The sequence below is a fragment of the Anopheles coustani genome, chromosome 2 (assembly GCF_943734705.1).
Source record: "Anopheles coustani chromosome 2, idAnoCousDA_361_x.2, whole genome shotgun sequence".
Taxonomy (NCBI): Eukaryota; Metazoa; Arthropoda; class Insecta; order Diptera; family Culicidae; genus Anopheles; species Anopheles coustani.
This window is the reverse complement of record NC_071289.1, coordinates 75,996,842-76,013,989: the sequence shown is the minus strand read 5'-3', so window position 1 is coordinate 76,013,989 and position 17,148 is coordinate 75,996,842. Positions and strand designations below refer to the sequence as shown.

General features: G+C 45.3%; 1 protein-coding gene across 1 annotated transcript; it reads right to left on the bottom strand.

Annotated features, from left to right (window-relative positions):
• Positions 1-1,404: 1,404 nt before the first annotated feature.
• On the bottom strand, positions 1,405-6,913 carry LOC131265034 (mucin-2-like). The gene is given in 22 exon segments (XM_058267296.1): positions 1,405-1,701; positions 1,772-1,837; positions 1,905-2,093; positions 2,157-2,246; positions 2,311-2,460; positions 2,532-2,861; positions 2,923-3,141; positions 3,211-3,324; positions 3,402-3,587; positions 3,655-3,798; positions 3,870-4,058; positions 4,125-4,251; positions 4,353-4,531; positions 4,607-4,717; positions 4,789-4,974; positions 5,075-5,119; positions 5,602-5,739; positions 5,814-5,848; positions 5,933-5,960; positions 6,039-6,452; positions 6,523-6,795; positions 6,896-6,913. Coding segments are annotated over 22 exon segments (3,528 nt in total).
• Between the last annotated feature and the right edge of the window lie 10,235 nt (positions 6,914-17,148).

Here is a 17,148-nt window from a genome sequence, read left to right as displayed (position 1 = left end):
GTCGCTTCCCAATTTTCTAGTCACTAAAAACGACACCCCTGTGGGCGTCTATGGGAACGATAGGAACGACACAGTGTATACTAAAGCAACCTCCAACCAGAGCCCGTGTGTGTTTGACATCAATTCGCAGGTTTGGGGACACCGGCGACCGATGAGGCAACAGCGCATACCATCGACCATCGTCGCAGGTCTTCTCTTTTTTATGATTTCGGCGTACGCAAGCCACGAAACAGGTGAGAACGGGCTCGGGTGGGTGAGCGCTTTAACTTGCGCTTTCGTTTCACTCCGGAGGAGCCGAACCGTTCCAAGATCAAGCCCAGTTCGGTTGGCCAGCCGGGCTCGAGGAAGGCAGCTGCTGGGGCATCCGATCCGCGTGCCTAGAATATTAATGCTGTTCAACAGGTTTTTGCGGTCGAAGTCGTCTTCGCTTGCATCATCGCCGATGGAGGACTAGTTCGTTTGTTTTTCGTTGCTTTTTGCAAATCCGAATCAGAGTGAGCAACCCACGAGGGAGCCACCGGGTTTTACGACTTCCATATGGTGCTAAAATACACAACCCATAAAAACGCATCACCCATAAATCATAGGGCGTTCGGGAGGAGCGAAGGAACTAAATAAAATATGCACTATATGTGTTCACATAACCGAAGAGAAAGTTCCCACGGAAGACTGCAAAAGTGCCAACAAAAGTAAATATAAACTCATGTATCATTCAAATATGTATTCAAACGCTTATTTCACTATATTCACATCTCTCGTACAATTTGTGTGTACAACCACGTGGACCTACTAACATTTTTCTCTACAATCAATTCCTGCACGTTCTCTAAAACTTACTATTGGAACCGTGGATGAAGACAATTGATAACCTGCTTTCAACGAGCAACCAATGCTTGACTATAGCTACTGGCCTAGTTCACCCGATGAGATGAAGTCCTTGTTGCTCTGACATCTACAAGCTTCTGCTTAACCTATCAAATCGTCGGCTAGTGAGTATTTGATTTTATGGTGAACTTGCACATTGTATATCCTTGCTGTACAAAGGGAATTCAACAAAATGTGAGAGGAGTATTAGAGGCCTTTTGCTGGAACTAGATGAACAAAAAAGGAAGGACTTTTGATGTTTGACTTTCTATGCCTAACTTAAACTAACTGAACTCTGGAGCAGCGAAACGAAGAATGATTTGGTCCCAACGAGTAAGACCGCAGACCGATGTACACAGCACATATGCTAATCAGATGAAACCAAAAGTATCAATACTTCAACGAACGGCATAAGAGAGGATGAAGTCGAATGGGAAATTGAGTGGCAGTGTGAGTTTGCGGGTGTGTGTGTGTATGTATCTGATCCGTGGGGAGAATCAATTGGTACGATGAGGTGACGATGATGATCGATTGACGGTTCTAGAAGTTGAAAGGAACGGCCGGCTTCGGGTAGGAGTAGCCGGTTGACACCTCCGGCGGAAGGTACTCGGGAGCTGTCGTCGGTCGCACGGTGGGGATCTTTGGTGGCAGCGTGAGAGGGTTCGGGGGTTTCGGGTACTCGTAACCGCAGGTACCATCTGCGTTCAGCTCCGATTCGCTGCATCCTCCCTTCTCCGTGGTTGTTGTTGGCCGACGGGTTGTGGTGGTTTTTGTGGTCGTAGGACGCGGCGTGGTCGTAGTCGTTGTGGTCGTTGTTGGTGGCCTCGTTGTAGTACGCTGCAAAAAGAAAAGTAAGTATAACAATCGTGTTCCTCTTATCCTGCTATGAGTGGCAAGGATCACCTACCCGCGTGGTAGTCGATGGTGGAAGATATTCCTGCGATGGCGTCGTGCGGCGTGTTGTTGTGGTTGTCTGCAAGGAAGATGAGGCGGAGTTAAAATTAATTCCTCAACTTTAAGGAACCTTAGTATCGACTCACCGTAGTAGGCCTTCGTGTGGTAGTCGTAGAAACTCGATTTGGCAGTGTGAAAGACTCATCCGGCTTTGGATAGTCATAACCGCAGCTTCCGTCAGGATTCTGGGCCGACAGCGGGCACTTGGTTGTAGTCACCACCCTTGGAGTGGTTCGGGTGGTTGGCCGAGTAGTCGTTGTAGTGCGACGAGTGGTCTACAATTGAACCAATCATGTTTAATAAACTTACAAAACACCCCTAGGAATATCAACACTTACCGTTGTAGTAGGCCGTGTGGTTGTAGTCGTTCGTCTCGTAGTTGTTGTCGGTGGAAGGTACTCTTGCGCTGGAGTGGTTCTTCGTGTTGTCTGCGGTAGAAATATCAAAATTTACCATCCGTTTCTCGAAGGATTCGGCTTATCCCTCACTTACCGTCGTCGTAGGTCGTGTAGTGGTCGTCGTACGGCGCGTTGTGGTCGTTGGCCTGGTCGTGGTCGTTGTTCGCCTCGTCGTAGTCGTAGGCGGTAGATATTCCTGAGCCGGAGTAGTTCTTCGAGTGGTTGTCGTCGTACGACGTGTGGTCTGAAAACATGTAAACCCAAGGTTAGTATAACACAGTTCTCACTACTAGAACAAAATGTATCCACTCGTACCGTAGTTGGCCTTGGAGTAGTTGTAGACACCCGGTTTGGTAGAGTAAAGGACTGATCTGGCTTAGGGTAATCGTAGCCACAGCTTCCATCGGGATTCCGCTCTGAAGGTGGACACTTGGTCGTGGTTACAATCCTTGGCGGCGTTGTTGTACGCCTGGTGGTAGTTGTCAACCGAGTTGTGGTCGTTGGCCTCGTGGTTGTCGTTGTACGGCGCGTAGTTGTGGTCGTTGGCCGCGTAGTGGTGGTTGTTCGCCTAGTCGTAGTAGTCGGTGGCAGATACTCCTGAGCTGGTGTAGTCCTTCGGGTAGTGGTTGTCGTTCGACGTGTGGTCTGAAATAAGATATTCCAATCAAAACTCTGAAATCCATACAATACTTCTGAACTAATTTACCGTTGTTGGCTTTCGCGTGGTTGTAGACACCCGATTGGGCAAAGTGAACGACTGATCCGGCTTTGGATAATCGTAGCCACAGCTTCCATCGGGATTCCGCGCTGATGGTGGACACTTGGTTGTCGTAACGATCCTCGGTGGGGTTGTAGTACGGCGGGTGGTAGTTGTCAACCTAGTCGTGGTGGTTGGCCTCGTAGTGGTCGTCGTACGACGGGTTGTCTAAAACAGTAGATTGCGTGTAAAATGGTGTTTTGTCGTGGCAAAAATCGCAATCAGAAATCGGCTTACGGTTGTTGTTGGTCGAGTGGTGGTCGTCGTTGGTCGGCGAGTGGTGGTTGTCGGTGGGAGATACTCCTGGGCCGGTGTCGTCCTGCGTGTAGTGGCCGTTGTACGACGCGTTGTCTTTCGAAAAATCAACCAAAAAACAGTTAAACTTTGTAACCCTAGAATAGTAAATAATACTCCGTAGCTTAACATACCGTTGTAGGTCTGGTAGTGGTTGTTGACACTCGATTCGGTAAGGTGAAGGACTGATCCGGCTTCGGATAATCGTAACCACAGCTGCCATCAGGGTTCTGGGCCGATGGGGGACACTTAGTGGTAGTTACGATTCTTGGCGTTGTTCTGGTCGTCGGTCTCGTCGTTGTTGTAGTTCTTCTCGTAGTCTAAAACCAACAATCATTGAACTATTAATGTCCTATAATCTGAAACCCAAGTGGATTTGTTAATTACCGTCGTCGTCGGACGCGTGGTTGTGGTGGTACGACGGGTTGTCGTAGTGGGACGTGTTGTCGTACGACGAGTTGTGGTCGTTGGTGGCAGGTATTCCTGGGCAGGAGTAGTCCTTCGCGTAGTCGTTGTAATACGACGTGTAGTCTACAAGGTAATAAAATGGTAATCGTATTTAACACACGATGGAAATCGTTCCCCTTCTTGTATGTACTGACCGTCGTTGGTCTTCGTGTGGTAGTTGTTGAAACACGGTTCGGTAGAGTGAAAGACTCATCCGGTTTAGGATAATCATAGCCGCAGCTTCCATCCGGATTCCGAGATGAAGGGGGACACTTGGTTGTAGTTACAATACGCGGCGTCGTCCTGGTTGTGGGACGAGTAGTTGTCGTGGTCCTTCGAGTGGTCTAAAATGAACACAATTATATAGCAAGTTCCACACGGGTTTTCACTATTAGTTCGCCATATCTTACCGTTGTTGTAGGCCGCGTTGTGGTCGTTGTACGACGAGTGGTAGTGGTTGTTGGACGGGTAGTGGTTGTTGTCCGGCGCGTAGTTGTCGTTGGAGGCAAATACTCCTGCGCTGGCGTTGTCCTACGGCTGGTTGTCGTTGTACGACGTGTTGTCTATAGAAAGAATCTTGCGTCAGACACCTGTATTGGATTGTCTTCAGTGAAATGCTCACCGTTGGTGTAGGTCGCCTTGTTGTGGTAGTAGAAACTCGGTTCGGGAGAGTGAAGGATTGATCCGGCTTGGGATAGTCGTAGCCACAGCTTCCATCTGGGTTTTGAGCCGACGGTGGACACTTGGTTGTAGTCACACGCCGAGGAGTGGTTGTAGTTGGTGGTCGCCGGGTGGTGGTTGTTGTACGACGAGTCGTCTAAGGGCCAAAAGGATAGCGATCAAGATTATAGTGATGGAGTGTTAAAGCTTTCTTGGTGCAAGCCAAACTCACCGTTGTTGTTGGGCGAGTTGTGGTGGTCGTACGTCTGGTGGTTGTCGTTGGTGGAAGATATTCCTGTGGAGGCGTCGTCCTACGGGTGGTGGTTGTTGTTCGTCGGGTGGTCTAAAACGATACCATCGGAATCGATTTATCTCTCAAGTTCCTTTTCATAACCCTTCCCTTCTTAGCCTTACCGTCGTAGGACGCGTTGTTGTCGTAGAAACCCGGTTTGGCAGGGTAAACGATTGATCCGGTTTCGGATAGTCATAGCCGCAGCTTCCGTCAGGATTCTGAGCTGAAGGGGCACACTTGGTGGTCGTCACGATCCGCTGCGTGGTTCTAGTGGTCGGACGCGTTGTAGTCGTGGTTCGACGAGTTGTCTGAAAACAAATAATGTCCTCCATAGAATCTTCTTGTGTTGATTTAACTTCGGGGCCTAGCTTGGCAGAAGCTCGGAGATTTATTTAATCTAAAACATACCGTCGTCGTTGGTCTCGTGGTGGTCGTCGTTCGACGAGTTGTGGTCTAAAAAAAAAGTGAAAACAGACACCCAATTGATCATTCGCTCACCAAAAATCCGTTTTCGTTTCATCCACCCAATATTTGAATATATTTCATAGTATCCAACTTGAGAATCACATTTCCATAATCCAGCACCAACATCCAAAGGGTCAGTAACAAGTGGGATGACCCACCCTTGAGTTCTCTCAAGGTTTTCCCTTACAGGGTGTACCCTAAGATGCTTTTAAATTAGTTGGAAATTTATGCATTATAATTCGATCTCTAATGAATAATAAAAAATTAAGTCTATTCAGATCTAATTCGATAGCTAATCCACTCGTACATTATTAGATACCAGCAACCTTAATTTAGAAAAATCTATCTTGATCCGACCGCTCGGATCCCAAATATGAACGATCCAATTATAGTTGCTATTAATTATTCACATGAAGCTTATATTTTATCTGAGTAGAACCAATTGCTAAAACATAATACATTCGACTTACCGTAGGCCTCGGCGTTGTGGTCGACACACGATTAGGAAGTGTGAAGGACTGATCCGGCTTCGGATAATCGTAGCCACAGCTTCCGTCCGGGTTCTGGGCCGATGGTGGACACTTTGTGGTGGTCACTAGACGTGTTGTCTGTTTCAAGAAAATTAAACACCAAAGATAAGTAATTATAGCAAATGGCTGAAAAGGAAAAGTTCTTAGCTTACCGTTGGCGGTCTTCGGGTGGTTGTGGTGGTGGACACTCGGTTCGGAAGAGTGAAGGATTGATCTGGCTTCGGATAATCGTAGCCACAGCTTCCGTCCGGGTTCTGGGCCGACGGTGGACACTTTGTGGTGGTCACAAGACGCGTTGTCTGAGCACAGAAAAATTAACAGTAGCGATTAGCAGTTGTTCTAGTTAAAGGTAAATAAAATCCTCCTAAGTTCCTTACCGTAGGTGGTCTTCTGGTAGTTGTGGTGGTAGACACTCGGTTCGGTAGAGTGAATGATTGATCTGGCTTGGGGTAATCGTAGCCACAGCTGCCATCAGGATTCTGAGCGGACGGTGGACACTTGGTCGTCGTTACGAGCCGCGGAGTCGTTGTTCTACGAGTTGTGGTCGTTGTAGGCCTCGTTGTGGTGGTGGTTCGGCGGGTTGTCTAATAGTTTAAAGAAAAATACATTATTTCATCCTTTCCTAGGCTTGTCAAGACTTTTGTAAAGGGCAACCTAAGGTATCGTTCACAATCTTCTCATAATAATAAATCCACTCTCTCGCTTACCGTTGTTGTAGGACGCGTTGTGGTCGTCGTTCTTCTCGTCGTCGTCGTTGTGGGACGTGTTGTCGTCGTTGTCCTACGGGTGGTCTGCGAGAAGCGAATAAAACCCATCATCACCTACGTCAACGTACACAAATCACTCATCACTGCTACTCACCGTGGTCGTCGGTGGAAGATACTCGTTGGGCAGCGTAAACGATTGATCCGGTTTCGGATAGTCGTAGCCGCAGCTTCCGTCCGGGTTCTGTTCCGATGCCGCACACTTGCGCGGTGGCTCCTCGAACGGGACCTTCGGCTTATCGTAGTGGTATCCATCGGCTTGCAGGATGTTGTTGTTCGAGTAACCGCCGCGCAGAAGGGTGGAAATGTCCGCCTGGGCCGCCCCCAACACCAACGCTAACACGGTAGTGAGCAGCACAAGTGTGCTCCCCTGAAAAAGGAAAAAAAGAACGGTAAGTGAGGAATTCATTTATGACCTACAAAGATCACTAATCACTCCGGTAGCTGCGATAGAGAAAAGGAGAGGTTACCCTCAACAGTAACTGCATGTTTATGGCTCCCCATGGTAGCACTGATCAACCGCGCAGGTCGTCGGTTAAAGGCCCCATGATTTATCGACCCAAACGCAATCGGCAACGTCATTCGGAAGAGCCACCTTGCGCCACCGCTTTCGCGACACCTTTGTGGTGTTAGGTAGTAAATCACCTCGAGGGAAGGCTAGGAACTAGGCGTGCGTGTCTAGTCCCAATTCCAACCGACTCCGGAGGCACATGCTCGTGTCAGAGCCATTTGTAACGCACCGTTGACAGGTCCCATCTCATTTCGATAAGGAAGATGGCTTGCTTTGCGCGTCCACTAACGATGGATGAAGCGCGCGCGCGCGCGAAAAGGTTAAGCGTCAAGGTCTGTCAAGGTCCAGCGGCAAGGCTCTCTTTCCCCGTTCGGAGACCACCGGACGGATGTCAATCCAATTTACGATCGCCTGCTCCAGTGACGACCACACGACTAGCGTCCAGCGGCGGAATGGTCTAACGTCGAGAACCGGTCGAGTGGGAGATTATTCGCCCTCGCCGTCGTCAGATGTCTCGCATCCAAAAAGGAAACCCCGTGGATCGGCTAAGGGTACTAAGCACTTACGGTGTTCTCTATGGTATTCGAGGATACTCGACGTTTTTCTTCCACTCGCCAACTACATTCTCTTCTCGGGAATGAAATTAATTTGCCCAAGGTCCATCCCCGCACTCCAGTGTATCGGAGGATGATGATCGTTAACCGACGCAACGCCGCGACCGATCGTTTGGCCGTACTTTCGATTTCCTCCCGACCCACGGTAACCACTTCCTTTGATCCCGCGACCCGCTAGAAGGGGGTGTAGAATGATCGTGTATGATTTGCCGGATTGATCGATTGTGCAATGTCGCGGAGTTCGTCGCTTATTTGCAATCCTAGTGCATCCTATTGAGTATATAGTCGAGTACCACACGTGGAGATGTAGCAGATCGTTATCTATAATATGTGTGTGTTACTAATGAGCGTTTGTCTTTGTCCGTTGTTCCCAAGTCGGTACTTAAAATTCCATTATTGATCTCAATATTTGCAACGCGCTTAGGCCTAACTGCTTGAAGAGATCTGGTTTACTGTGCGATGAGGTTAACCTTTACCATGCTATTTTGTATGCTAAATTAACCACTCTAACCCTGTTTGTAAACAGATAAAGAAGTTGATTAACTTTTTTAAATATAGAAAACGTTCTAATGCGTTTTGAAGGAACGCTAAGGAAAAATACAGTAAATGTTATTAAATGAGTCTCTTAACCTTTTCAAGAAGGAAATTAATTGCTTGTATTTATGTGGGTAAATTTATTGAAGATTTTAGAAAATTTTATTATTTACTGAGAGGAGCATAATTACAATAACACCTGTCGTTCCTATTTTTGTAAATCCATATTATTTGATTGGGCTGTCAAATACTTTGCGTAAATGAATTATAAACCAATCTTTTATCCAACGAATCACATTGTCAAGTTTTATCGTGGCGCCGCCATTTTGAATGTTCCGCCGGTTTAAGGGTTGAAGAGGACAAGACCGATCTATTTCTGGAATGCTCTTCAAAAAAAACTTCATCTCATTTGAACGCCTTTGTTTTGTTTACCCTCCTACCGATTGTGAAGATCAATAGAACCAATCGCTCTGCTAATTACATACCAAATAGCGTTGAATAGCTGCAAGGCGCGTTAACGTTAAATAAACTTGACATTTAGGTTGGTGCTTGGTTGATGGAAACGGTTAATTATCCGTCTTTGTAACGAGCTTCAATATTGCTGGATATTAATTCATGTTACCTTCGGCTAGAGGAAGTCAAATAGAACTTTTATGACGTACCAAATCATGCAATTTGCATCACATAAAAACTATTTATATGAAGTCAATAACATCACTGTTTCCTTATCGATTTCATTCGTTGCCATTTTTTTTATCAAGATCGTCTCTAGGATCGTGCTTTAAGGTTTCCAATCAATTAACATTTTATTCCTATCAATTACGTCAAATAATCATATGATGAGACTCACGGCCTTCACGTGACCACTTTTTATCGACGTGTGTGACCCACATACCGATGATAACAACATGCTGGCAACAAAGTAGTGTGATGCGAAAAAAATCCGTCGTTTAGGATTTCTCGAAACGTTGCATCGTGTCAAGTGTTTGGTGCAATTAATCACCACGGCCAGAAATACCCTCACACGGCCAGGCTTCGGCGGGTGGAACAGATTAGAGAATAAATGAGAAGTAATCCCTCCGGAAAGTGTGTCACTAGTCCGGCACGAACCGTCGAGGAAGTTCAACGCCAGTTCACGGAGAAGAACACCATATCGGGTGTCGGAGATCTCGTGTGAGTTGTTGGAAGCAACTGGCGACATGTTTCTCACCTAAACACGCTGTTATTTGATTGAACTCAACGCGACCCATCCGCAATGGTAGCTGCCACCGCTCACACGACAACATAATCGTCGCCGGTGAAACCCGTGTCTTCAGCTCGTTCTCGAACAGCTTGGTTGCCTTGTGCACCTCACCCTTCGACCACCTTCGTGGCCCATGCTGTACTCTGTGGTGATTGCTCTCGCTCATGCTTTACCGGTCGTCCCCACATTAGCATCGCCGGCAACAACAATAACTAATTGCTTTCGATTATCGACCACTTTATGAATAGTAAACATGGTCACAGAAGTTGGCTCCACCGCAGTTGGCCCGTAAGTCTTCTTCGAAGCGATTCCAACTGTGATGAACGGAATCGCGTGAAGAGTGGAAGCTACCCCGTGTACACACACACACATAAATGTTGATGTCGCCCCAATCTTATCCACCACGCGACGCAAGACGATCTCTTGAGATATACGTGGTACATTTTTGTAGGTGTCATCAAGTTCCACTCGAATACCAGACTGTCGTACCTGCTGGGTAAGATCAGTGTTCTCACGTCCTCTGCAGGTTTCTAGCCAAAAGATATGCAAATATTAACCCACTTCGGAATGGTTCTACGAGCGATCACAACCAGCAATATCTTATTTATTTTTTGCTTGATTTGGGACTGTTTGCGGAGAATATTTGTACAGACAGACAGGGTAGTACTTTGGGAAGATAGTGGGCGATTTTTCAAAAAGTAAAAAATGCACTGAAAAAAAGCTTAAGTAATAATTTATTACTATAAAAATTAGTCAATTTTAATGGAATATAATTTTTAAAATTATTTCATTTAGAAAAACATTACGAGTATATTCACCCTCCTCAGCTAGTCAAAGGATAAAGGAGAAAAAAACAGTCCATACGAATAAGTACAACTCTACAGCAAGTGACGAACCCCATTTTTGTCACCATCAGCACCATAACTCGACTGACAATAATTGCCCGCAATTGCCCCGAGCTCTTGTACTCGCGAAAACGGAAGCAACAAAAACAGAAACACGCACACACACTCACAGCGGAAAACGAACCTCAAAAGGAAACTCATTACCGGCCGTTTCGTTCTCCTGTTAAGCCTTAGCTTTCGTCTACCGAGATATAAACGTAGATTATCCACACGTCCATCGGTGTTCAACCGTTTACCAAAAATGGCTCGCAAGGATAGCACAAATTAGTTGGCCTACAGCGCGACGGTGTTTTTCTCGAAATTTATTTCGAATTTCTCCAGCACTCGCAGCGACATCTTTGCAGGCGACATTGAACTGTGGTCATTTTTTTCATTCTTTTAATCATCCAAAAAGGGGACTTCGATGCTCACGGGGCAGAATACTGGCTGCATACTCGATAACCTTCTCGCGGTGTAACCTCTCGGTGGTGCACTTCCTCTCCCATCTCCCAACCCCTCGCCCCACTCAATGAAGGTCACATCCTGCTGTAGTGGTCAATTGGAAGGCAAGACGAAAACAAAACCATGATAAAAAAAACCCGGCATCTTCGGGTCGCGACCAACAAAGATGACGCCGGTTACGCAATCTTCAGCACCCGAAGCCGATTGTGTGTGGCTTCACTGCTCCGGTCGCATTATAACTGGTTCGACACATGGGGCTCTGCCGGGGGGAATCTGAACCACCGTCGAAGGGCATCTTGAATCATCGGTTTTCTCCTACGAAACTCCTGGCGTCCGAAACCACCCACCGGATTTCACCGCGAGGGAAGGATCAGGGTTAATCGTGTCCCCGCGAGGGTAAGAAATGAATGGTTGATAAAGTCGTGCTCGATAAATGAATTCATGGACTGTACGTTCGTCGATAAATTATGCCACATGTTGTGATAACCTTTCAATATTTTGTTCAAGGAGAACAATATTATTGTGATTATTTTTAAACATTCACAATTTTTAAATCATGAAGAAAACATTTCTTCTTTCCCATCCCTGGGATAGATATGCTTCTTCCCATGAATATAGATCCCTAAAGCATGAAAAACAATTTTGTTTCAATGAACCAAGCTGACCCCTAAGGCACTTTCGTGCCGAAAAAGGAAACGGGGCCGTGTTTTAACCACCATCTTCATTAAGCGCCTTGTTGATAACGGACAAAGTATATTCGTATAAGAACGGGGTAAAAACATCTCCTTTCGTTTGCCGGTGAAACACGACGAGCGTCCTTCGATCAATTAAAATCCCTGCGTGTCCAACACGGACCCGTCCGCCTCGGATGATCCGGACGACCATCAGGTGACGGTTTGAAATGCATCAAACGATCGAAGTTACGCTTACGCGAATCAAAAACCCACTCCTCTCGGTTAGTTTCCCTTTTCAAAACCGACCATATATTTCGGTCGATCGGTAATGGGCAATGGAGCGCGGACGAGTGGAGCCGAATTAACACCAGACAGACACACGCACACCGAAGAGCGTCGTTGGCCGAGAGGTGGGAAGATGATACTATTTCAAGGTCGCCATTGGGAAGATGCTAATGGAGTTCTCAAGCCAATCGATGCGTAAAAGTATAAACCGGATCACCCTTTCCCTTTCAACGTTCAGTTGGGTTGGTTTGTGGAACGACAAACAGCTGAAGAGTCCGACCGTTAGATTCGGGGACTTAAAGCGAATCGGGAGATACTTCACACACGCATTAAACTACATAAGCCCAATTAGATGATTGTAAGCAAATCGGGCAGCCTGGAGGTGACAAAGATCGCCGATAAAATCATAAAAACTTACACGCCAGTGTACTGTTAATGGCACGCCCTGAACCTCGGCCCGCTTCCGTGCGCCCTCTAATCTAATCTTCTCCTCACAGCTCGCCCCGTTTTGTGGTTGCGGACATCGGTCACACATTACGACAACCAGACATTGAAATTAATCGTAAAAAAAAGGCTTCACACATAGTCGTTGGTAGTCAAACGAAAAAAAAACAGTAAAAAACTCCTCCGAAGACAAATTGCTGTGGAAATGTGTTATCTTAATTGAATTATCTAAAAGCAACTGTGACGGATTGCGGGGCACACAGAAACGCTGGCCGGACGGGCGCGAGTTGAAGGCTGCCCGAGTGTGTGGGGGGTCTTGTGCGCCGTCACACGACTCCGCGTGACCCACGATCGGATCGTGCTAAATTCGCAGCACCACCGAAGATTGCGCAGAACGGCGTTGGATGTTTAATCTTTGCCACTTTGACCAACTTTGGATGGAAGTGTGGTGTTTGGAGAAACAAAAATATAAAGAAAAACACATCAAGTTAGAGGAGGGAAACGAGACCACTTTTATGCAACAATGCAACGCTGCCAAAATGCTTCCAGTGTGACATCCGTATGCTAATATCAAGCGATTGAATGCAATCAGGTGGGAACCATCGTCACCCTTGCCCGAGGAAGACGGCTTGCGGCAAACAGACGCGAATCGTGTCATGGACCAACCTCATTTATTCGTGTCATTCGAACTCATTAGCCTTTTTTTAGGTAAATGCATTCTTGGTTGTAATTAATCATACTACGGCTACAGAACACAAACACACATGGATTGTCGGTACATGACGGAAAGTTGTTTTCTCCCCAGGAGACAGGTTCTACCCGGAGGAACGGCCACAACCGAGTCGTTCAATCATAAAATTTAACCTCAAAACCAAAACGGGAAATCTGATATTTGAACAGATAAAGCGACGAGCGGTGATGGTTTGAAAAATGTACACATTTGTTGCGACAAACAATTTCGCCAGATACATATATTTATTTGCATAAAAAGGGGTAGGAACGCCGTACACCTGGAGTTCTCTCAGCAAGAACCACAAAATCGACCCCAAGAAGCCCGAATGGAGCCGGAATCTGTGCCAGGAAAGTGGGTAGTAAAACAAACAAACAGATAAACAGATTTTGTTGGCCGTAGGCTTTTTCATCTTACCGAAGGCAGGAAAATATTAAAAACTACATCCAGCCGAAGTCCAAAGTCGCGTGTCGGTGGAGAGTTCCTGGAAGACACACACTCCGAGCGGCGCGGGTTCAACGACTCATAGAGGCGTCGTTAGAATGGCAGGCGAAATCTGACGTAAGCCGAAAGTACCCGCTTGTCTGCCATATCCAAATTACTTTAACGATCCAAATGATAGAAACATGTTGACTAAAACTACCAACCTTCCTAGCCCACACCTCAGCTTACTACCAGGAGAAATTAATTTACCGAGCGCTCTTCGTGCCATGTTCTTAACTTAGCTTTGGCCAATTAACGTGGAGGCTATGCTCGAAAAAAAAACACCGCGTAGGATAATAAGATTAAAACACCGTCACATGATCTAATGAGTTGTGAGGTCAACGAATATAGGCTCAACAAAATTTGGAATCCGATTGGTAGGATGCTAATGTCTTTTGATGATGCTGCCTATCTGATTGCAACCTTTGAGTAGTTAGGAACTTAAGGTGTTTCACACAGATGGTCACTCATTGTGCCTTGAGCTTTGTTTTGCACCGAACTCTAAATAAGCCCACACACCGTGCTTGCTTCCCTTCGTATCTTCGATCGATTAATCAACTCAACGTTGTGTTATTGCATGGGATGTCTTTTCGTTCATTATCAAAACCTGAAAAGAAGATTCAGCGATTGCGGGTAAAAACATTAAAAATGATCATCAAATTAGCACTTTTAAGGAATTTTGTCCTCCCTGTTGATGGGAGGAATCTTTGTTGATTTATCCCTTGAGGGCAAAGTCCTTTTTTGGTAAAATTGACATTTTACTTGATTCAAGAAATTTATTGATCGAATTAAAATAAATTAAACAAAACTATCAGCATTAGAAGTTGATTGTTTTTTTTTTTGCGTAAAATCTGACACTTCGAAGTTCAAAATAAAAAACAATCGTGATGCACAGGAAATTTTATATCTTGCAAATGAAACTAAACTTTACATATTTATCTCAAAAGTTCTTGAAAGAATTCATTATTTAAAACAATTAGAAATTCAGTTTTGATCTAAAATAATAGGTAGATATTAAGGTTGAAGTTTTACTATAGAACCAAAAAATCCGTTTTATTTAGCCATAAAAACGAAATACTGTTTCACGTATATCGATCTAGCACAATATTATTAAAGGGCTTACCAGCACTTTTACTTTTCATTTTTACTAAAAAAAACTGCTTCTAAGATTACCTTTAATGGGGCCTTTAAGCGTTATTTTTATGTTCGTGTTTTAAACCATTCTCTTTAATTGGTTTAATTCTAAAAAGCATTTTTTTAATAACAATGTTTAAGGACATTTCAAAATCAGAAGCAATCAAGACGCATTAAGCAATTCGTTCCAAACAAGGACATACGACTATTGAAGGACACACATTATGAGCATATGTTCAAAACATACCGAACATGAAATGAGTCAAAAAATCAATCGTTGTATCCTCAAGAGGACAGCAATCTTGCCTCATCACTAAGTCGTATATCACGATCGGCCAAAAACTGGTCGAAACGCATGATGGTTCGTTTAGCGGCTGCCTAATCGATATCGAAACCCGTTGGATACCCCGCGTCGATAGACAATAATCGTTATCAGGAGAAGCTGTGTAGCCCATCCCTCCGTCTTCTCACGGGCTTTGACCTTAAAGCCCCCCACATATGCTGCTATGCAAACGGCCTATCGAACTGCACCGCCCCGAAACGGCCCGAATGGACCAATTTCCCGTATCGATACGAGCAATCGAAATTGAAACCTTCGGCAAACGGTCGTTCCGATTCTTGTGTTTTCGCTGTCGCTGGCAGAGGAGCCCGTTTCGGGCGGGTTTTGACCTGTCCCCCCATCGCGTTCACGGTCCAGCTAATTAGCATAGACCGCGCCGGTCGCTGTGTCAGTGTCAGCGCCAGCGACGTTCAATCTTTCTGGCGTTCGTCAAATGGAACAGTTATGCAACACGCCTACCGACGACAAAACCTGCGCCCATTTCATCTATGTTGAGATCCAGGCCGGTCCACCGACCGGGGGGTTTGGTTGCAACCTGCTGCAATCCAGCTGATGCTCATCAACCGGATGAATTATGCGACGTCCAGCGTCGAATGCAGTGCGTGAAATCGAGAGTGGGTTCCATGATCCCACACTCAAATGGGATCGCCTGAACCCGAAACCTCCGTTGGGTTGCACTTTGCCTGCATTTGGACGTTGGCTTCCTTTAGGGAAGAAGTGGGACATCCACACACATACACAAACACCAAACAAACCGGCCTGTTGCAAGCGCCTCAGATCTGTTTGTGAACGCCGGCCGAAAAAGTGGAGCATTAGCATAGCCAAATATCAATCATACATATTTATGAGACGGCGCGTGTCCAACGTCGTCATCCAACCCGTGTCAGGTGGCCCCGAGAGGTGCAGAACCACGCCGGGCCGTGCCGTGGTGTTGTTGTTTCCTGCAATCAAATGCAAGCGAACGTCGAGTACCCCCCGGAACAGAACAACGGTGCTCGTTTAGTGCCGTGACAAATCGGCTCGCTAGCCTTTGACCTCGCCGGGGTTTTTTGGTGGCGGAAAACAGGGTGAACGGTTGGAAAGATACCGTCCGGGCAAGAGGGTTGCATATCTTCAATCCCGCCATCTTAAGGCTTGAGAGCAGCGAAATGATAATGAAGTTTCCATGTAGCACCGGCGAACGCCGAGCAACCCAACATTTCGCATTCCGTCCCTCTTTACGACTCCTTGCCCACCCTTACCCCTTCGAGTTATGCATTTTGTTAGTATTGGCGCAGATTTTCCCCCCAGGTTTTCGCTCCAGCTTCCAATGGAACCATTCCGAAACCATATCACCTGGACCCGGCCCGTTGGAAGATCAAACAATGAGCTCGTTAAATGTCGCACACCCTGGACGACATGTAGGTGAGGACGGTGGCGTCGGTCCGTAACAGTTACAGAAGTGAATTTAGATGTTTTATTTGGGAACGGCTTAGAGAAGGGGTAAGCGTTTTGAGTTTCTTTTTCGATTTGGTTCACGCTAAACAAAAAACAAATGAACCCATTTAATCGGTAAGTTAAAGCAATCCAAATATCAACACATGATTATATAAGTCAGGAAGAAAGCTCAACCAACGATTAAACAGTGATGCAACAGGAAGTGTTGGGGTGATAAATATTGGATCGTGATCTAATAGATGTAGCATTTTTTAAAACTTTATTTAAATGTCTCTTTTTGATGTGGTTTCCTTGACCATTTCTTACTATAATGGATTGAGATTCAATAATGTCACCAGAATGCAACTTAGCAACGATCATATAATACGCGATATGATCGCATAGTATACCAAAGATCGCATTCAAAAAAAAAAAATTATTAGCAAAACCAAATAAGTAGGAAATTTTGAAATGTTCCTATTGCAAACGGATGAATGATTGAAAAATGTAAATGTTTTTTAAAGAACTGATAAATGATCGAAAAATGTTATATGTGTAATAATTTCAAATGTAACATATGATAGCATCACTTAACAGTAACATAAAACAATAAGTGGAGCAATTATTGAAGATAAAAAAAAATATCTTAAAACATTCTCAGAATATTTTACAATGACTGAGCAATATATCAACTCAAATATTTTATACTCGTAGTGTTCACTATATTTTAAGAAACCCAAAAAAAGGAGGAAACCACATTCGATCGAAACTAATCAAGCAAACTAAAACAAATCTTGTTGATCACACTATAATAATAAATTTTCCTCCCACATTCCTGTAGTCGTTTGATGCGCATCATCCAACCTCGTTCGACACTCCGTTTGTATTAGTCACCGTTGCAACTATGACTAAAAACCGATTCTACTATCGACCAATTATTGTCGATGTCCTTGCCTTGTATTTCCCAGG